We start from the raw sequence: 23,588 nt of genomic DNA on the forward strand, positions 1-23,588 counted from the left end.
CAACAACAAATGTTGGCAAGGATGTAGTGAAAAAGGAACTCTCCTGCACTGCTGGTGGGAATGCAAACAAGTACAACCACTATGGAAAACTGTTTGGAGGTTCAATAATCACAAAAATGTAAGTGGACTGAACTGACCAATTAAAAGGCCAAAATTATCAACAAAAATAATAATGCATTGAATTCAGTTTGCTTTGCTTGGCCAAATGGACAAAAGAGATACAGACTTACACAGTTAAAAAGACATTATTAAAATAAATAGAAGGTCAAAGAAATGGAAAGAGATGACATGACTATAGATTGGAAGAATTAAATTTTTCAAAATGGCCAGTAATCCAAAGCAATATAAAGATTTAATGGAGCCCCCTTAAAATTTCAGTGGCAATAAAACAGAATATAAAATAAGCATTACTGAAACTAAAGACCCTACAGTATTATTAAAGCAATCCTGACAAAAAATGAGGAAGACTGATGGTATCACAGTCCCAGATTTCAGTCTATATTACAAAGCTGTAATAATCAAAACAGTAGTTCTGGAACAAAAACAGAGACACAGACATACCAAATAGAATTGAGAGGCTAGAAATAAGCCCAAATTTATAAGGCAGTTGATATGTAACAGTGGAGCCAAGAGTAGAAACAGGAGAAAGTGTCTTCAATAAATAGCATTGGTAAAACTGGTGAGCCACATGAAAAAGAATGAAAATAGACAACAATTTTCATAACCACACACAAAAATTAACTCAAAATGAATAAAGGATTTAGATGTGAGATGATAAACCATAAAATAAAATGAAAAGAATTGGAATGCTTTAAAAATAGCCTTGTATACATTTTCTGAAACATTGTACTCAGACTAGTGCACTAGTCGGAATGACCCAGGGCCAATGTTCCGCGGAGAGGGGCCATCTTTATACACCACAAGACACTAATGCTTCATACACTAACATTGTATGATATAGGCATCAGAGATGTCTTTGTGGATTCATCTCCAACAGCAAGGAAAATTCAAGAGAATATAAGTATTTGGGATTACATCAAACTATCATCAAAACAAAATGACACACTACAGAATGGAATAAAATATTTTCACACCACACATCTGACTGATATCCAAGATCTACAAAGAGCCCACAACTCAAAAAACGGGGAAGCAACTAAATATATAAATAGGAAGAAGCATCAAATAGATACTTCTCCAAAGAATACACAGATAACCAACAGATACATGGATAAAATGCTTATCATTATACTTACCATCAAGGAAATGCAAATCAAGACCACAACAAAGTCTCCCTCACACCTTTGAGAATGACCCATATCAAATAGGCAAGCTTTGGTGAGGATGTGGACAAGGACGAATTCTATTATGTCATTGTCAGAATTTAGATTTGTCCAGCCTCCAGGAAAAACTGTTATGGATGTTTCTTAAAATATTAAATAAAGATCTACCATATGATCCAGCAAGTCTACTCCTACATATCAATCAGAAGGATACAAAAACACTAATCTGAAGTGCTGAATATGCTCCTAAATTCATTGCAGCACTATTTATAATAGCTACTTCAAGGCAGCAGCTAAGTGTTCAGATATATGAATGGATAAAGAATATGTGGTATATATGCATAATAAAATACCAGCTTTTCATAAAATCAGAAAACTTACCATTTTTGACAACATGAATGGAACTTCAGGTGATTAACAAAGTGTAATAAGTCAAAAGGAGTAATATAAAGAAACAAAGGAACAGACAAAATCCAACCAAAATTAACTCAGAAATCTGACTGAAGTTTTGAGTCTGGGGTTAGGGGTGCAGGGCAAGGGTATGGAGGGGTCTGAATGGCCTATGGTGGAGAATTATTGGAAATTTGGTGTTGCAACAGACATCCGAGGAGGTGTGAACTTATACCCTGCAATTTAAAAAAATGTACAATTTCGAAAAATGATTAAAAATAAAGCATATCAGTGAAATGAAGTTTTAAATCTAATAATACTAGTAATAAATAGTTACAGTCCATGTATACATTGCTAGTTTCACTGCACTATGCTCATTTTCCAACTCTGCATCCTAATATCCTTAATTAGATGACATATAGCCCTCCTCTAAGGAGTCAGCATCCTGGGACAGGTAAATGCAGGTGCTGACCTTGGTAATACAAAGACCCAAATGTTCATGGCCACTCCTGGGGGCATAGACACATAATCCATATTTCAGCAATGTGCCTAGTAGTCATTTGATACAAACCAACTCTAGGTGTGAGCATTTTTGACTGCTAAAGTCCAAGCCTGAAACCAGTCTGCTTAGTCCAAATTACTTATGTGTTTGTTTGCTTATTATTTAATCCTTCTCTGTTTCCAAATTGGATTTGAGACAACTCATAACATGAGCTATGCATACCAAGGGACCATTTAGTTGAGAATAAATATTCAATTGCTCTGGGATAGTTTTTCTGCAAAATTAGGCAGCTATTTGTTGCTGTGGTTTGGCAAGAAAGATAGCTCTGAGCTTTCTGGCAGCCAAAGCCAAAAGAGAAACACGAGGAGTTACATGGGAATAAATAATATTATAAAAGAAAAATATACTTATAAAAATGGGCAAAAAAATTTTTTTTCTGGTACTGAAAACTTGAGGGAATGTATTACACGCATCCTACTCTAAGGCCCTTTGAGCACAATATAATGGACAATGCATTTAAAAATAGTTGTAGGGAAGATGGAAATACCTTCTGATACAGTCATTTCTCATATCAACATTCAATACAATCTGAATGTGAAAGCGTGGTATCAAGTTATAATTCTTTGAATATATTTCATGCTATAATAAAATCCTGCTAGTTTTAATACACAAGTAAACCCTTGCACTGCAAAACAAAAATTTAGAAAACTTATTAAGTAGTGTTAAAAAGAAGTGTATGGCAATGAATATAATGAATTTGATGGAATGGGCTATATAATAGATTTTGAGTAATGATAGAGACTACCAGCAGCCATGGGCTCTTATGGACTCACTAACAGACATGTGTGTGTGTCTGAGGCATCATATTTACATGAAGTATTTCTCCGTTGGATTCCTCTTGACGACTTTTCAAAGTCAGTGCTCAAGGATGCCCACCAGTGGGCAGGGCTCTAGGCCTGCTACCCCTGCTTCTACCCTTTTATTGGTTCCACAAATTGACTTTTCAATTAAGATTAAAAATATTTCTATTTTAAAGGAAGTACAACCTAGGAGACCCACATCCCATAGAAGCCCACCTATAGCAGAACAAACCCAAAAGCAAATAGTGGGGAGAAAGAAAAATACAAATGATCAAACAAATCCTCAAGGGAACAATGTACCGCTGAAAGGAAAATAGTCCCCAAAACTCAACAACACAGACATAGGAGAGCTTCTCTTCTATAAGATAAAGATACACAAAACTGCTATAATTAAGAAAAATGAAAGAATTGCAGTAAGAATTAGAACAATACCAAACACAAACAAACAAAAAGACATCAGAGATATATGAGAAAACTCACAAAAGAAAAAGGAAGCTATGAGAAATACAAAGAACAGCAGATCCAGACTGAATATTTAAATAATAAAATATTTCATTTCTTGTAATTGGTCTGTTTAGGGATTCTCTTTCTTCTTTATCTAGCTTTGGATGATTCTAGGAATTTGTACATCTCTTTCTAAATTGTTGTACTTGTTCACATATAAATGTTCATAGTAATCTCTGAGTATTCCTTTGATTTCATCTGAATCTGTTGTAATTTTTCCAAAAATCTAGTCAAAAAGTGGGCATAAGAACTTAAGGACACTTAAGGACCTCTTTGGACGCTTATCCAAAGAGGAAATGCAAATGGTCAACAGATATATGAAAAAATGTTCAACATCCCTCATAATCATGGCAATGCAAATCAAAACCACAATGAGATATCACCTTACACCAGTAACAATATTAAAAAGAAAAAAACTAGCAACAACAAATTTTGGCAAGGATGCAATGAAAAAGGAACTCTCCTACACTGCTGGTGGTAGAGCAAACTGGCTCAATCACTATGGAAAGCTGGGTGGAGCTTCCTCAAACTACTAAAAATGGAGCTACCATATGACTCAGCAATTCCACTCCTAGGAATCTACCCAAAGGACACAAAAACATTAATTCAAAACAATACCTGTGCCCCTATGTTTATGGAAACACTATTTACAATAGGTAAGATATGAAAACAACCCAAATGCCAAAAATAGATGACTAGATCAAGAAGATATGGTATATATATGCAGTGGAATACTATTTAGCCATCAAGAGACTAATGCCATTCCCAGGAACATGAATGGAGCTAGAAGGAATTATGCTCAGTGAAATAAGTCAGAAGGAAACAGAAAAATATCAGATGGTTTCACTTATAGGAGTAATATAGGGGAACAAAACAAAACATTAGAGAAAAAATAACAGTAAAAAAATATATAAGAAGGCCCTCCCTGGTGGCGCAGCAGGTTAAAGCACAGCACTGAGAACTGAAAGTCACGTCTGCATGAGATCGATTCCTGCCTGCCCTGGAGGTGACCACATGGCATGGCAGACCTCTCCATACCCACCCGCTGCTCCCCTCAGCAGTGTACTTCGTCAATCTGCCTGTCCTGCTCTCCACTCTGTCTCTGGTGAAGCCTCTCACTGCCCCTGAGCCTCTGGCCTGTACTCCAGTTCTGTATGCGCAAATAAATAAATCTTTTATATATATATATGAAAACAAAACAAAAATAAACAACTATAAATAAGAGACATTCTCTGGTGGAGAGGGAGAAGGATCAACACAAGGGAAGAAAGTTACCAGAGACTACGGTGATTAGAGAACTGGTGGTGGAAATTCTATGGGGACTACGCCTGAGGAAAGAAAGCAAACATTGTAAATAAATGGAAAAAAAATGTAAAATATATAACAGAACAATGGAGGGAGGGAAGAGTGGAGGGAGGGAGGGAGAGAGGGAGAACGGAAGGAAGGAAGGAAGGAAGGGAACTGTAAAGATTGATGGAGAAGGTGAAATTGCAGAGAGGAGTCATGAAGATAGAATAGACCAAAAGGAAGAATGAATCAGAAAACTTGAAGATACATATACAAAAAGTTCCAAAATAGAAAAACAAAGAGAGATACAAAGAAAAAAGAATGAAGAAACTCTTTGATAATAACCTGACACCAAAAAGAAAGGAAACATTAGTCATTGGGACCCCTGATGAAGAAGAGAGAATGGAACTGAAAAACTATTTAAGGATATTATCAAAGAAAACTTCCCAAACTTGAAGAAGGGAGTAAACATGTAAATATAGGCAGCCAAGAGGACACCAAACTACCTAAATAAAACAAAATCTCCAGCAAGATACATAGTAGTAAAGCTTCCAAGATGCTAAGACAAAAAATAATGAAACTGTCAAGGCGGAAGAAGAAACAACCTGTAGATGAACACAGTTAAGCTAACATTGGACTTCTCTGAAGAAACAAGACAGGCAAGAAGTGAATAGAGTGGTATATTCAAAATACCTCAAAAAAAATAAATACCAGCCAAAAATAATTTATCCTACAAAACTCTTCTTCCTGTCCATCTCAGACAAACAAAATCAAATCTTTGGAAATTTTCAACCAGCTAACAACTTTTGCAAAAGATACAAAACAAAATATATCTCTTTTAAAAACATATTTTACATTTTTTCTTACTATCAAAGTAATAAATATGCATTATAGAAAATTTAGTGAAGTAAGATTCAGAGAATGAAATAAGAATAATCTATATTCTTTTTATAATAACCTTTTAACTATTTTGTTAAATATTTATTATTTTGTTTAAAAGCTACAACTTTTTAAAATATTTTATAAGTCTACCTGATTATTGCATATAAATATTTATTTTTCAATAACTTGCTTTTTCATTCAACAATTGATAGTAAATACTTTCATCATATTGGTTATTGTTGTATTTATTACTTTTTATGGTTATCTAGTAGTACTTTCCATAATTTAATCTATCAACATTAACATTTTGTTTGCACATTTCAAAATTATTAATAAGATTGCAATAGTAACCCTTATAAATTGATGTATGTATTTCTATTTAAATAAAACCTAGTATAAAATTTCTGGCATAAGAAAAAGGTTAAAATTTTTAGTGGCTTAGAAAGATTTGTCCACATTTTTCTCCAGAAAACTTTCTCTTTATAACTTCCATAAGCAATATAAGAAAGAACTGATTTACTTACATCTTCATCATCCTATGTCTTATTCATCTGTTAATTTGATGATCAAGTTTCATCTTATTCTTACTTAAGTTTATTGTATTTTTACTAAGAAAAACATACTAATTCATGTCATAGGCAATTTGTGGTTCTTCTTTGGTGAACTATTTCTGTCTTTTGTCATTTTTTTTCTACTGACAGGAGATGCTTATCTTTGTCACATTAAATTTTAGAAGCTCTTTAAGAAAATTAAACTTCTGACTGTCATGTAGTCTATGACTATTCTCCAATTTTTGAGTTTTGCCTTTTAAATCTGTTATATAATTTTTGTTTAGATAGGAGGGAATGTTGATGTAGACATACCCAAGTTTTATGTGGTTAATTTTATCTCCTTTTAGAAAACCCAAGATTGTATAAAGTTCTGCTTAGAAAGCACAAGTTTTTATGAATGATAATGTAGAATTTCTTTTTAATAATCATGTTTTTATTTTTCATTGGCCTTAACAGAAATATGTTCTGATATGAGATGGTGGAGTTAGGTGTCTAATTTTCTTCCAAGATGGTTATCCACTTTTCCTAAAATCTTTCAACTTAAGCCTATAAACTTGTACAATAAAGTCTATGTGCACAGGTTCATATATGTATATGCATGTTTTGGTTTTTTTTTAAGATTTATTTATTTGTACATACAGAACTGGGGTACAGGCCAGAGCCTCAGGGGCGGTTGAGAGGCTTCACCAGAGACAGAGTGGGGAGCAGAACAGGCAGATCTACGAAGTACACTGCTGAGGGGAGCAGTGGGTGGGTTTGGAGAGGTCTGCCGCGCCATGTGGTCACCTCTGGGGCAGGCGGGAATCGAACTCATGCGGAAGTGGCTTTAGGTTCTCAGTGCAGTGCTTTAACCTACTGTGCCACCAGGGAGGGCCAGTTTTGGGTTTTTTAAAATCTTGTACTGAACTTTAGGTCTTCACAGTTTTTATCATGTCATCTTCATGGCTCATTTAATATGTAGGAAATTAAACTCTACCCACCTCCTCCAGTTTCAAAATTGTCTTTGCTATATTCATATACTTATTATGCCATAAGGACTTGAAATAACTTTTTTAGGTTCCAAGCAGAAAATAACATTGGGATTATGGTTGGTGTTGCATTATATGTTTAGATTAATTTTTTTACAATATTTAGCCTTCCCACACAGGGATATGTTATGTCTCTCCATTTATTCAAATTGTCTTTTATGATTGGTAGTAAATTTTTATAGTTGTCTTCATATTAGACCTACAAATTTCTTGTTAAGTGGTTTTTAAGCTATTTTATATTTTGTGGCGCTGTGCTAAATGAAAACTTCTTCCATTATAATTTCTAAGAGGCTACTATTTGTATGTGTGCATCTAGATTCACTATAATATGTGATTTATTCTCTGTAGTTCTAAATCATAGAACTAGAGCTAATGTGTAGTTAGAATTGATGGGCAAAATTTCTACTATTCTATCAGGTCCATGAGAGCTATATCAGCACAGCAAATTGGCTGTGTTATCCTTTGCATTCAGTAAATATCTTTGGAGCAACTAAATGAATGATTTTAGCTCAAGAAAGAAAGAAAGGAAAACTTCCAAATTCTCCTTTAAAAAGTACTGAGTGTTCTGTGCCAAATGGTGCCCCACACATTCTATATGTCCACAGATCAGGACATTCCAGAGCAGCTTCCTACATCAACTAAAGGGTGTGTCATAAATTCTATTAATCTGCAACTTTGCTCCCCCTGCTAAGTTAAAATAGAGACCTGTGGATTTAAGAAGTTTCTAATCAAGACGCATCTGGTGAATACATATCGGCTCTCACTGCCTGGCCCCCCTGCTTGCTTTCACTGATAATAACACCTGATGTTTCGGGGACTGCCCCTCCCATGATGCCATCTTCTAAATGAGAATATCCCATCCTCTCCCACCAAAGACAGTGGGGACGAAGTGACAGTGAAGTCACTTCTCCCTGGGCTGAGAATCTTTAGGGAGATAGAAAGATGTACAGCTATAGACACCTGCTCTCTCCAACAGCAAAATCCTGTTGAGACCACAGATCCCTGGAATGCTTGTGTGCCTCCTTTCTGAGAGCTATCACTTTTTCTTCCAATCAATGTTTTTTTCTGATGGTAGTCAGAGTCAGTTTCTATTGCTTGCAAACAAAGGACCTAAATGGTACACCATAAGAAACATCCCATGAGGTATTTCCACAAAAGAAATTGCATAATGGTGACAGAGCGAAAGGGAAGAAAAACTCAAAGACAGCACAGCCTCTTGGCTCAGAGACTTGGGATCAACTTATGCCAGGTGTATTCTGATAGACAAACAAAAAGAATCAAACCTTTAAAGACAGTTTGCACAGTCTTCATTATCCTTTTCAATTCAACTCCTTATAAGACTCATTATGAACACTTCAGTGTGAGGGGGGCTTGCTCATTACCTCATCTTCTGCTTTCACTTCAGTTGTTACTAATTTGATGATGATCATTTGATTTATTTTGATCATCTTTTACTTCAAGGGCCATATTTGCAGCCGCCTATCTCAGTCTCTTGGAAATTGCACCTGCAAATATTCAATAGTCACATGAAACTTAGCTTTATGGAAACAAGTGACTTTTAAACATGCAAATGAAGGTTGACATTTTTAATACTCAGAAGCCTGATTCTGTTTGGAAGGATACAAGTACAGTTTGAAAAAAAACTTTTCTTTGGGAACTCTGGGTAGAATGTCAAATGCAAGTGAGAAGTGGTTTGCAGCCATGCCAGGCTGGGTAGGTTCATTGTTGATTCGGTCAGGAAAAAAGAGAATGTGGGAGTCTTCAGTATATTTTATAGGCCTTTAATGCTAAATCTGGAGACCAGATTCACAGGCAGAGCAGCAGGCAGGGAGGCAGCAACCAAAGCCTACCTGCACGCCCCATGTCTGCTTTTATCACTTGCTCCTCAGCCGAGGTGTCCATAATTACACATGCACACATTTCTGCTTCTAGGCCCAGATGTCCACAGTGACAGGTGCACATGCCATGCTCACACTCCCAAGAGCACACTGCACCAATTATCACATGTGGGCAATGAAACCTAGTAGGAAACAAGGCCACAGGTAGCAGCCATAGAGGCGAACAGAGTGGTGAAAAAGAATCTGAGTGCCCCATGTTCCTTGCAGAAGTCTTACTAAGGACTAGAATGTGTGATAGAAATAGACTTAGGGATTCTTCATGAGCCAAGAGAACAAAAAAAGAGAGAGAGAGAATGGGTATGGATATACAACTACCCTTCTTCACAAAACCAGTCACTGGGAACTACTTCTCTGGTTTCTGGCCCTTCTGCTGACTTGCTGAAGGGTTGGAATAAGTCATTCTATTGTATCTCGATGTTCTATACCTCTATGGCAAAAGGGTCTTATTTTATTTTTTTGTAAGGAAGGACATTGTTCATGTATAGCATATGACTTTGAAGTAAACATATGACCTTGGGTTATTCTACAAGATGCAAGGTACTCATGCATACCTAATTTCTTATCAGGAAGTTTTCTTATGCAGAGGGCTATTTTCTAAAAGTCATTAGATTACTGAGCCATTATTTTAAATTGAATATTGAAAATAATTCAGCAGTATTATTTATGGCATAATCCCAAAGGAATTGAATCCTGTCATAAAGTGGCTTTCAGTTTATAAAGATAACCAAAAAGCACAGCTGTACAGATTGTTTGAAAATTCATTTTTTATAATCTGTTTCCCAGCTGAGACTTTGGGGGTCAGGTTTTTGCCAGAAGCAAATTTTCAGGGACTGTCATTAAACATCCAAAGAGTACAATTTCTAATGGCAACACTGACACCATGTCTAATGATTTCTCTGCTCCCAGGCACTGCTGTAATAAAGTCAGCTTCCACTTTTAGATTCCTGGGGCACATTTCATGACCATTGGAGGCAAAGGAGGGGCAGGGAAGCCACCAGCACACCTCATTTTCTTATACCAAATATTAAACTGTAGAGCCCACTATTTATTCAGCTTAGAATGACTTCCATATAAGAAAAACAGCATGTAAAAATCTGAAAGAAAAAGAATGTCCTGATTACTATAGAATGTTACTGGGTTTTATAGTTTGATTCTAGATAATAAGAGGCTGAAAAAAAATTAACCCATAAAAGTGTAAAACCTTAGGACACCCTAGCCCATACACTAGGATTTGACCAAGCTATTGGAAAGAGCAGCATTCAGCACATGCAGGTGTCATGTGCAACATACAGTTAATTCACTTCAATCCCTACACCCAGGAAGTATGTTCTGTTGTCAGATGACGTGGGCCTAATTACATTGTCATGAAGAAGAAAAACTGGCACTTGGAAGCTCAGGTCTTGCTTCTGTCAGGTCAGTCCTTGAAAGGCTTTTGTAGAGTAACTTGGGAAAGTCTTTTTCGCAACAGACAAGGAAGAAAGATTTCCAAATGAAACAACTATTACTGGACATGTTGGTATTTTACTTGATCTGAGTAAGTAAGTTGGCTCATTACTTCTCATCTCCATCATTTCTCAGCTTGGAAAATTTATCTGAAACCCTTAAGAAGGCTTTTAGCTCAGAGGTGAATGTGTTCCATTTGGCTTGCTACTGATGCATTGCATGACTGGATAGGAAATATGTTTCTAGATCTCAGTAAATAAAACAAATCACCAGGAGAGAATTTGGTTTGAATTGTTTCTCAAAACAAATCTGACTAGTTTCAACTCCTAAGTACATGTCATTCGTTAACCAGCATCTCTTAGTTTAAAGCTGCTTTTGCTTTCATAATGACAGGACTATGTGAATCCAACATAATTAGTCAACAATTCACTGACAAATAAGAGTGTTTCTAGGCCAAAAATAAAACTTGAGTCTCAAAATATTAGGCATTCAAACCGTAGTAACAGGCATCCAGGATTCTCAAGGGGATTACTTAACCAACATATTGAACCTAGGGCAAACATTCAATGATGCCATCTCAATAAACACAGGTGTAAATTACATTTCCTTGCATAATAACTTGTTAACTCACACCTGCACTTTCTTGAACCAAACAGCTCATCAATTCAGTATTCAAACAACCTGGTGCATGTAACCTGCACAGTGGACAAACTTGTCGTTGCTTTCTTCACTGTATATGTTTTTAGCCATTATTTAACTTTACTCATGGCGTTAGGAAACAGGAGAAAATGGGGCAGTTCCTCCTTTCTCAAGAACCCATGTCCCTACAGGCTTATAGAAAATTGTCAAAAAACAAATGGCACAAGTAATTAATGCATAAATAAAAGAGATAGACAATCAAGAATAACTCCTATGTGACTATCAACTAGATCAGGGGCTCAGTTCGCCAAAATGAATAATGTTCATGAATAAATACATGCAACTGAAAGGAAGACACAAAATTAATTTGTTCAAGAATCTTCTCAGTTCTGCAAAGTGTGGTCACTCCACACACACACAAAAAAAAAAAGATGCAGGGGACCACTGGGTAGGGACTCCTGGAGTGAGCTTGTGGACTAGAGTTAGGGGACTTTGGTTTAAGTGTGTTAGCTATCTCCAAGGAACTGAAGGTGCAGAAGAGACCAGGGTGAGAAAGTAAGCCCCAATATCAGCATTTGAGATACAATATCAGAGGTTTAGGTGAAAAGGACTTTCTTCCACTCTAGAAAGTTTTATTTTAAATGGAAATTTATAACCTTGAGACACAGACAAGAAGTGACTTTTAACTGTAGGTGTATACTCTGTATTGGAGAAACCAGAAATAAGAAAATAGATTTGTGCGTTTTCTATATTGATTTCCTTATGTTCCACAGATGATTAATCTGCCAACTATGGAAATACCAAATCTGGTGAACTAGACAATAATTGTACTCTTTGGAAACTTGAAATTTTTCATATTCCCTGAAGGAGTTTTCCATTTCGTTAAATCTTTGCCTTCCGAGTTCCAGGTTCACATTCAGCTGTGGTGGTAAGAAACCTGTCAGAAATGTCTCTTTTTACTAGATCAAAAATAAATAAAAGTGTGGCATGGAAAAATAGCCCATCAACCTTAAAACCCCTTAGAGTACAGTCTGAGAGCAAGACACATTTTTTTCTTTCTCACTCACTTTCTTTTTGTTTTCTGATGATATAATCAATATTTCCTGTCCAAAACACAATATTCACCAGTCTTAGAAACTCCTCAAGTCTGCATTTAATGTCAAAGAAAATCATGCTGCCTGTGACAGACATTTATTTTTCAGCTCCCATATCTGAAGGCTTCATCAACTTTTAATGAGAAAAGAACTACTGAATAATGCTATCAGGCCCAGAGACTAGTGACAGTATTTTTCAATTAAAAAATTTTAAATATAGAAGAAAATGGACCTTGCCACTAATAAATCCACATAAACATCTTTTTACATATGAGGATCAAAAACAATTGTTCCTGTGTTTTCTCTTCAAAGTAAATATTCCTTGGAATAGGGATTCATTTATTTGATAAAACTGCATTTAGTCACTTGACATCTGCTGGCCACTTTTATGGGGTCAATAAGAACACAAAGAGAAGTGGTGTGACCCAACCATTGAGGAGTTCTAGGTCTAGAGGGCACACTGGGTAACCTAGTTGACAGGAAATCAACATTTAGCTGTGGGGATGCCATGTAATTCTGCAATTCCATACATGAAGATCTTGAAGCAAATGTGAAAACTGAACATTTGGATATCGGACATTTCACATGGGAGGTTATACACCGCAGTGTTTCTTGACACCTGTGGGCCAAAAATAAAGTTGATTTATCACACACCTAATATTACACAGGAATAGTTTTTTGGAGTTTTGTTTTGTTTTTGCCCACAGGGTAATTACATAGTTTAGCTTATGCAAACACTCTAATTAAAAAGTATAAAGTTCTAATGTTTTCTTCTACCCTCAGTAGGTTTTCTTGTATACCCCAACATGAAAAACATGAATACAGGCCATTTTTTTTTTTTTCATTCATTGAGAAGAAAATGGTGGATCAGGCAGTAAATTTAAATTGCACAAGTCATCAAACAAGTTAATTTGGTGAAATATGGGCTGTTAGATCCCAGGTCTTCTGATGCCAGTGCAGTATACTCTTTTTCTTAAATAAAAATTGTAATCATAAAGTGAATCTCAATCATGTATATACATACACACAAACTTTAGTAGCACTGATACCCTTTCTGAGAGGATGCAGAAACAGGAATCAAGAACAGTGTAAATGGCACTCTGTTAACCAAAAAGAGTAAATTGTCCTCTAAAAATTGATCTCTCTGCAAAGAATTTACTTGCCAGCAGAATCATTATTTTTCCCAAACAATTATTAACCTACTCATGCTGTTTCCTAACATTTTTGCTTGCCAATTAATTTGAATATTTCTGTGTACCTCTTTGTGGCTTCTCAAATAGCTTGTTTTAGCTAGAGTCATAAAGTGTTGGTACTTGTCCTAGTTGAAAATTACATCAGTCAATCTCTACAGCCAGACCTTCAGGGATCTGCCCGCCCTGAAAACTCACTGTCCAGATACTGAAAGACAATCTTATACTACATATGAGTCAGAAGCTCTTATTATTTTCTCTAAGATGCTTCTTGATTTCTTTCAGAACTCTTCTTTATTTTAATATCAGTTATTTTTGACCATGTTCTGCTGTGGGCCATAATGTGCCCTTGATTCCATTTATCACTGCCACAGGGATCCATAAATACAAATTAACCCAAGCATTTTGGATCTGCAACATCGTGTTTATATTCAATGACCGATTGTTTTCAGCAGAGATAGAAACACTATGATCAAATATTACTTTTGTTAAGAAATAAAATCAAGTAATATTTTGCCAGCAGAGGATACTAGAGGGTCAGCACTTCTAATTTTTATTAATACTGTGATTAATAAAACAAATAATCCCATACTTTAACCACTTTGGTAATAGTTTAACCACTTTACATACAGAATGGCTTTGTTCTTTCTCCTATTGTTTTGTATTTATAAACATGTACCTAATCCATTCAATTTGTGTTTATCCCTAACTTCTAATGGATTAAAACCCAACTTGTACTTATCAAATGTAAGTTTTTCAGACATGCCCCATAGTCTCCTTTCTTCTTTTGCCTATGTTGAATTCCCAACCTCTGAGCCACCAATCCCAAATTCTTCTCACTTTAAAGTTCAAAAGCTTCTGCATCCTTTAGGAAAACTATTCCTATCTTTCTTCCACTTTCCCCAGAAATTCAGAAAAAATTTTCATCCCTGGGGATTCCTGTTTTCTTATCATCTATTGCATCCTACCTGCTATGAGTTGACTTAGTGTTTCTGTTGTCTTTGTTAGGAGAATCAAACTACCCCAGGTTTAGGGTCAGGTTTACTCATCCTGCAGCCTCCATGCCAGAACCAGTGAGACATTTCAGTAGACAAATAGCCAATATGAGAACAGGGCAAGAATAAGGCAAGGTCTCAGTTTTGGACTATGAGAGATCAAGGCCATGCCATAGCAGGAGGAGTTGACTTTTAGTACCAAAATACTAGTCAGAGTCTTGTCCCCCAAAGTATGATCCCAGAAAAGAAGCATGGAAATTTGTGGTAGTTTATTTTTTTAAAAGATTTATTTATGCATATAACAACTGGGGTATAGGCCAGAGGTACAGGAGAATGAGGGGATCTACCAGAGACAGAATGGGGAGCAGAACAGGCAGATCTACTGTACCACAATGTGGAGGGGAGAAGCAGGTGAGACAGGAGAGGTCTGCTGTGCCATGTGGGTCAGCTCCCTGGCTGGGGATCAAACTCATGCTGCAGTGGCTAGCGATAGCTTGATAGCACAGTCTTTATTCCCTGCACCATCAGGGAGGCCCCATTCATGGTAATTAAAATGCAGTATCTTGGGCTGCAGTCCAAACATACTGAACATTTTCATAAGAATCTCAGGTATTTGGGATGTCCAGTATTATTGGAGATACACTAAGCAGAGTTCTAAAAGGTCTCTCAGTTAATACATTTTCTTGCACCATTGTTGAACTTCAAGCTGGGATCTGGTAGCTTCTGAAGTGAAGGGGGAACAGAAGGAGAAGTTGTAAGTTAGCACAGCCTGTGAATGACAAGGAAAAGCAAAGTAGTGGGTAAAGAAAGAGAAAATAAAGGAAATGGAGTCTTTGGAAGTGAGCTGCCTTCGTGGCTTGGATACAAATGTCCAAACTCACCATTTTCTTAAACCTTTGACTTAAAAGTTTGTGGTCCAGAGTCTTAGAAACATCATTTAGGGATGTTTTTTGATTTTATATTTCAACTGAATCCTTACTTTTAAAAATTAAATTAATTTAGAATTTATGGTGATTACATGTTTTCATGTAAAATTTTACTCTACAAGTGTTATCTACATAAAATTTACATGATATTTGAAAGTCTATAATTTCATCTTGTCTCCACATTTTGAGAAAATTGGTCTGCCACTATTCAAAAATTATCTAAAGGTTTTGTTTGGATTCATTATTGTTACCTTTTCCTGAATTAAAAATCAAAGTTGTGATGTAGGTTCTAGTTAGTTAATAAGTGTATAGGAAGTGACAGACCCACAGAATTTATAGGAATCCAAATTTCTATTTTATGGAAAGAATTTTTGCTATAGTAGCTCTGGCAGATGGTCATTCAGTCCAAACATTTCAGATAATGAGGAGCAGCTCACACCTCAGGATACCTGTGCATTGTGGGGTAGCACTTATGTTTTAGAAAGCTCTTTTGATGGTGATGTCATTTTTGGAGTGCAGGACCCTTGGGCCCACTCTGGGAAAGGTTTTACCAGAGCTCCCCTTTCAGCGGCAGGTGGTGAGTTTCTCCATGAGACAGAGACTCAGTTATATTTAAAGAGCAGGCTTATTGGGGGAAAGGACAGGAGTCTTGGACACTTGCAAAGGCACAAGCAAGTGGGGGAGAGATGCCCAGCAGGGTCAGGTTTGCAGAGAGAGAAACCTGCATGGCTGCTGGCAGGTGGCCTTAGGAGAGAGGCCTCCACTGAGGGAGGTCAGTGCAGAGAGGTCCCGGCCTGCTACAGGTCATGGGCAGGCAGGAGGCTGCTGCTCTTGTAGAGGAAGAGAGCAGGTGGAAAGAAGCATGTGCATAGACACAGTGGGCAGAGGATTGCTGCCCCATGCTGGTGCAGAGACTGCAACAGCTTCTCTTTAGTCAGCTTCTCTTTGAGAAGGGCTCACTCGTTGTGAGCCTGGGTTTGTTGATTTTGAACAGTATCTAAAAGAACCAAAGACCCTGCAAGGACGGAGTCTCCCCAATTCCGTCCCATCTCCTTGTCTTTTACCTTTTGGGTCTGAGCTCTAGACACAGCCCCAATAGTCTGTTATCTGCTGGGACTTCCCACAAACATCCCACATCAGTGCCTAAGGACCTTGATTTTATGGCTGTGTCAAGGATCTTGATTTTATGGCTATGTTATTGGCTTACCCTGTGTGAGTCAATCTTGTGATGCCTCCCCCTGCATTCCTTCCTCCATCACTGGGAAGTCAGGAGACACATGGATGAGTCTGGACCATGTCTCTTTTATAGTTCTAGGCTCTTGTTACGCCAAACCCCAGGTCACTTGTTCCAGTTTAGGTCAAGTTCACATCACTTTTTGAGTATACCAATTTCAACCATAGACTAAAAGGAGCATAGGTTAGGTCCTTGGGACTTTGCATTGGCAGCTTAGCTGTCACTAGGTATCTCCCATCGGCCTCGTTACAATAGGAGGATAGAGTAGGTCTTATTTCTAGATGTCAAATCATCATTGGTTTCAGAGAACCGCCAAAATTTAGAATTAGAAGGACTCAAAGTACAGAGAGTACTGGTCAGGATTCAGTCTGGGGAAGAGGAGTCAGCTGCTGTTGATAGCTGAAAGCAGGAAATTAGGAGAGCAGGTCTTAAAAAGTCAAAAGTATACAAAGAGTTTTGAGATGACACAGAAGTCGTAATCACAGGATTCAGATGTGAATCTGTAACTGGAGAGACAAAGAGAACAGAATCTATAAGTTCCTAAAAGAGAACCACTGAGCTGGGACCTATGCCCTGAGGAAGCTGCCTGACTTCTGGCTTCCCTAAAGGAGAGCCATGAGCTAGGTTTGGAAGTGCAGGAAACAACAAAAACAGAAGTTATGACATAGCTGTGGTGAAGAACCACTGCTGAGATGCCACTGACAGGAACAGCAGGTGAATAGGAACAGGCCCCTGCCCCCCTGGGGTCTCTCTGGGCAGAACCCAACTGGCTATGACAAAGGAAGTCTGTAGAGCTTCAGCCCCAGCAAGCACAGGATGGGGGTTTGGAGCTAGGAACTGACTTACTGGCTGGCACAAAGAACACCTGGGCCCCATCCCTGGCCTTTTCCACCTGAGAATCTGAGATCCTGAGCTTATGAGAGAGCAGCAGTATAGTTGTTGCCATCAGGTAACAATGCAATGACAATTACAATGCACTCTTATAAAGTAGAAAACTGTCAACTCTGCATGTGTTTAGATGGCAGAAAATTGTATAGATAATAGTTGTAGTTAGATGAGACATTTTCCAAATGTGTTTTGGCATGTAAAAGTCATACTAATTATAGTAATTTGTGACAGTTAATTAATTACCAAGCTATAGAAGTGTGAGTATGTATGTTAATATTAAAGGGCAGATCAACTTAGCCTCTGATGATGTAGGTACATGCCTTGTTGTTGTTTGTGTGACATACTCCTACACAAAAATCAGAACATATTTGTAGAAACATTGCCTGTTAGTGTCCTAACAGAGGCAAGGAAATGAAAACCAATGGAGTGATTAGGGAAAATACCCTCAAATGAAATGTCCCATCAACTCAGATATGTTATCTTCATCATCAACTCCCTGGCTGTTTCCTCCAGACACCAGAAATCATTTGATGGTTTTTGTTTGCTTGTTTACATGACTCAAAATTACCATAAAACACTTGCAGATGGCCTAACACAAGAAGAAAAGCACAAAGAGTCTGGGATTTTGAAGCCCAGCTCTGCCAGGTGACCTTGAGCAAATTTGTTTCTTATTTGTTACATTGAGATAGGGATATTCATTTATTTATTCAACAAATAATGTGCTAAATGCCTACCTTGCACCTGGCATTGCGCTAAAGCTTAGGAAACAGTGAATCCCTCTGCAATCAATGAGCTTTCCTTGCAGAGCAGGAAGTCAGGAATTAAAGACATAAATACACAAAATATTGCTTAGCTTTAAACAATATATAAAAATATATAATATTTTTAATACATAAGTGCGAACAATAAAGGTCCATTTTATAGAGTGGAGAGAGATCCTACTGATGATGCAACCTCTTAAGGGAAGGAGGGAACCATAGGTGAGTGAAAGAACTTTCCCGATAGCAGAGGTCAGAAGAGAGTGCTCCACGATGAACCAGGCTTAGCAGGGACCATGCAAGAGATGAGGCCAGAAGCTGTGGGCAGGGTTGCTGAGGATGGGACTCAATCCTGTCGGGCACTGAACAGCAGCCTGATGCTATCTGGATTACTTTAAAAGCATCGCTATTGGGTATCTACTCAAAAGACAAAAGAACACTGATTCAAAGACACCTGCACCCCCATGTTTATTGCTGCTTTATTTACAATTGGAAAGACATGGAATCAACCCAAATGCCCGAAAAAGGCACAAAAGGATGTAAAAATAAACATATTATATTATATTAAAAAAAAAAAGCATCATGATTAGCCCAGTGCAGGATAAGTTTCAAAGGACAAGAGAACAAGGAAAGGGGGAATCCAGAATTCTGGTTTGAGCATGGGAATCCTGTAACTAAGAAGGGGAGCAAAGGGAAGGGCTGGGTAATGTGGCAAGTCTGCTGTGAGATGATAAACCAAAAATAAGACGATGCAAATAAATGCTATGTCCTTGACCACTTCTGGTGTGCAAACAACTTCACAATCACCCCTATTCCTTGGAAACCTTTGTTACCAGTTCCTCACATGCACCACCCACAACACTCCCTCTCTTTTTTATTCACTTCTTCTCTGCAGATCAATATACAGTCAAAATGTTTCCACAACAGTGGGAGGGCCAGCCAAACCTCACCCAGAAAAGAGTCCAACAGACTACAAAATCAGCAGAGAGAGATAAGTTACATTTTTAATAAAGAAAAATATTTGATACCAAACATCACGCATGGCAGTCCTTCCACTGCCTCCAGTAACCTAGGTTTCCCTGGTACTGGTTGTTTTTTAATAGAAAATCTGTGAAGGGTGAAATGCAATATTGTATAGGCATTTTTTCTTAGAATTTCTGAAGAGAAGCTAAGAAACTGAAAACTTTCCCCAAATCTATAGAAGTGCTTACTGTGTAATATGTCTTAGAAAAAAAAACTTCTAGTAGTTTTTTTTTCTTTTGCCTAACACTTTGGAACATAATATTAAATTTGTAAGTGATATAAATGTCAATGCATTTGTGTCATGTAAGTCTTAGCAATATTTTATCCAAAGTTATTTCCTCAAATAGCCAATATATAAATAGAAACATGCAGCCTACATATTTAAAAATATGCTTGGTTCTTTAAAATTCTTTATTGCACATTCATTTGAAATGTCAGTATTCAGTTCACATATCTCTATACTCTTAAGAATCATCAGCATTTAATTTATGAGTGTTTTTGGTTGGAAAGATTCTGCTGCTTAAAATTCAACTTGATTCCCTTGGTCTGAGTTGAGCAATACTTACCTCTCTGTTTTCCCCAAAACCCTCCCCTATGCCCAGTTTCCCATAATTAACAGAAACTTTCATGAGAGCAAAATGCTGCCCTTCTCCTTCCCCCACCCAGCACAGGGGCAACAACAGGGAAGGCCAGAGCATGAGCAGGGACACGTTTGTCACATCACTTCTGTGCTCGGTGACCAGGGAGCACTGAGAGATGTGTGACTGCACATAACCAAGAAGTAACTGGGGGACAACAGCAGGCAGGAAGCACACAACAGAGCAGCCAACTCAACAACTATGGCCCTTGGATGTGGCCATTACTTTACCCGGCAGCAGATGAACAGAACACTCAGCTCTGCCGAAGAGGCAAGGATCAAACAGGGGCCTCTTTCTTGCTTAGCAAGAAGGGGCATTGCCAGGGGCAAACAAACTCTTGTATGTGTCTTAGATTGTGGCTCGTGGTTTTTAAAACTCAATTACGTTATGACAGGAGCCTGGCACTGGCCTTAAGTGGTCCAGAGTTGCCTTCTGTTCACATGTTTCCAAGCACAACATTTCTAACTCATGGCCAAAAAATAATTTCTCCATTTCTGCCACAGGAAGAACTGACTGAATAGCTTGCTTTCTTTCTTTCTTTTAGATTTATTCATTTATGCATACAAAAACTAGGGTACAGGCCAGAGGTACAGGGAGTTGAGAGGATTCAACAGAGACAGAGTGGGGAGCAGAACAGGCAGACGGACTAAAATACACTGCCGAAGAGAGCAGCAGGTGGGACAGAAGAGGTCTACTAAGCCGTGTGGGTCACCTCCCTGACCAGGAATCGAACTCACACCGCAGTGGCAATGGATAGCTTCATAGTGCGGAGTTTTAACCCATTGTACCACCAAGGAAGGCCCTACTGAATAGTTTTCTCTAACTATTTAAATTTAATTCTGCAAATCCATATTTAAAGTGAGTGGCAAGATTAATCCAGTTTTCACAATCATGGTAATTAGCCTTAGTTTTGACTTTACTGACACAAGTTTGTTTCCAGCTGGGATAACCAGAGCCCCTGGACATGGACGGCAACGAGAATTGATTTTGACTGTCATGTTTTTGAATTTCAGGGATAGTTGCTGTTCTCTTCTGTGGAGTCACACAGGCACATTATACCTACAACAATCTGTCGCTGGATTCCAAAATGAGGACTAAACAGGTAAAAGAAAAAAAAAAAAACAAAAGCAAAGCCTCACTAGCGGTTTTGTCTTTATTCTCCATGTAATGGTTATGGAGCAATTCTGGCTGTGCACTCAGAAAGAATTTCATTAGTAAAGGAAGAAAGTAAGCTTACAGCCTCATTATAGGTTGGATATTTATAGATTTTTTTTTTCCTCCAGGATAACCATTAACAATTCTCTTGGTAAGCAAAAATATAGTTATAATAGTCTCTCCCTCCTGAGAAACGTGGAATGTAGACTATCAGTCTTGAAGATGAAAGGCCTTATACATGGCACTAATTCACAAGTCACTTACATCTAAAAGCATTATAAAGCATGTGAGATTGGCTAGTTATAAAGAGAGAAGGAAATGAAGACAAAAAATGAAGCAATGTTTGGTCTTTAATTGGGTACTTTGGCTTTCAAGTAAACACAACTGCCAATTGTCAAACAACCAGAATGTGTCTCCCAATGCCAAGAACGCATTGTGGAGTTTGCCCATGCACACTCCACAATGTCTCCTGCACAGCCACGCTGCCTAGAACTGTGCTGGATACGAGGAATAAAAGAGAATGTGCCTTGCGGAGCTTCATGTAGTCTGTTGATGGATAAAGATGTGTAAATAGCCATTATTCACAGTATGAGAGTATGGTAAGTACTGGGATAGATAGATGTGGCTAGGGAATCTTGGAAACATTCTATAACCTGAACTCTCAGAGTTAGGAATGGGAAGGTAAGGACAAAGTTTCCAGAGGTGAAACTATATCTGAAGTGTTAAATACACATTGAAGTGATTTATGTAAAGTGTGGGATCTTGTGGGAGTAAGAGATTAGCAGGAAGAATCAAGGTTGTGGGTAGCATGGACAAAAGCTTTGAAGCGCCAGAAAGAATCTTGTGTGGCTTGTGAAGGGGGTGAGGATGTAGTACTGAGAGAGAAGGTACAAGACTCTGACAGTGACGTAGGAAGCTATAGACAGAGACTATAGATAGATCATAGGAAACACTTGGTAACCTTGTGAAAGAATTTAGACTTTATCCCACTTAATGGGGAGTGACTAGGCTAGAAGTTGGAGATGAAGGTGTCAGCAGGATTACGTCCTTCTGAGGACTGTGAGGAAGAATCTGCTCCAGTCCTTTCTCAGCTTCTGATGATTTTCTGAGAATCTTAAGTCTTCTCATATTTGTAGACACAGGCTGATCTGTGATTTGGTGTTCACAGGGCATTCGTGCCTACCTCTAAATTTCCCATTTATATGAAGACACCAGTTTGTTAGGTTAAAGGCTCGCCTTACTCCAGTATGAGCACATCTTAACTAATTACATTTTCAATCACTCTACTTCCAAATAAGGTCTTGTTTTAAGGTACTGAGGATTCAGACTCCAACATGAATTTGGGGGGATCGTTCAGCTCACAATAAAATATCATAGAAGCAACACAGGAAGAGTGAGGATGATTGGTGGACCATTAGAAACATCACTTTGGAGAAAAGAGTGGCATGGCTTAAAATGTTCTTAGGTCTGTGAGCTGTTGCCTTGTAAGAACCAACCAGATAAACCTGTGGCATCCAACAATAAATATTTATTTTACACATCTGCAAAGGTCAACTCTTTTGATCTGGGTTGAGCCAGCTGACTCTGCTGTCTCAACTGAGTGGGTTCACTTGTGTTTGCTGAGTCTCTATTCTCAGGTCAGCTTGCCTGCAGAGCCGTGTCTGTCAGTCTCCTGTTTGAAGAATAACTGCAGTGTGCAAGACCATTTTAAGACTCAGTTTGCATCACATTTTATAAATATTTTATTGGCCAAAGTATATCAGAGGACTGAAGCCAATAGGTCCATACCTGTATGTGAAAGTTACATGGCAAGGATGACAGAGTGGAGAATAATGAGAACTCAGACTAAAAGACTGCCACCTCCCCCAAAGTGCTGAATTCACTTTCGGGGCTTGTACAGTAAGCCCAGCAATGGTGAGGACATCTAGTGTGAGAGAGGGAGTGCACAAAGTCAAAGCAACATCTAAGCAAAACCTGTATTGGCCAAGAATTCTGAGATAGAAAATTTAGGAGACTTAGGTTAATACTCTCGAAAATGGCTTTTTTTTTAATCCTTTCTTTATGTTTTCATGTCCCATGTTTACTTGAGCCTAACCTTACCTCCCACCTAGTCTGGCTTTTGCAATGTCACCCTTCTCCCCATTGCCCGTTAGAGAAACCACAGGATGCAATTACAGAAACCTTAAGGATCTCTGATTTTTAAAAATGAGCCAAAACCTGATATTAATACCTAGGAACCTCCAAAGTGTTGTCTTCTAGGATCATTATTTATGGAGGCTACTAGTATTCTCTAGGGCTCCAGGGGAAATGTCTTGGGCTGCTTTTTCCTGACCTTGTCTGGCTCTCAGAGCATTTGTATTCTGGGAAGCTGAACTCTGTTTAGGGACTTGCACTTTTAAGTCATGCTATCTAGACTGCTC

General features: G+C 38.0%; 1 protein-coding gene across 1 annotated transcript in view; it reads left to right on the forward strand.

The window, feature by feature from the left end:
* The window catches only part of SLC9A9 (solute carrier family 9, subfamily A (NHE9, cation proton antiporter 9), member 9), a 525,806-nt gene that overhangs the window by 230,856 nt on the left and 271,362 nt on the right, over nucleotides 1-23,588 (forward strand). The window contains exon 8 of the mRNA XM_012724853.1: nucleotides 21,027-21,115. Within this exon, the coding sequence (XP_012580307.1) occupies nucleotides 21,027-21,115 (89 nt within the window). The remainder of the gene's footprint in view (nucleotides 1-21,026; nucleotides 21,116-23,588) is intronic.

This window comes from Condylura cristata, unplaced genomic scaffold, assembly GCF_000260355.1.
Source record: "Condylura cristata isolate star-nosed mole 26May11 unplaced genomic scaffold, ConCri1.0 scaffold00014, whole genome shotgun sequence".
Classification (NCBI taxonomy): Eukaryota; Metazoa; Chordata; class Mammalia; order Eulipotyphla; family Talpidae; genus Condylura; species Condylura cristata.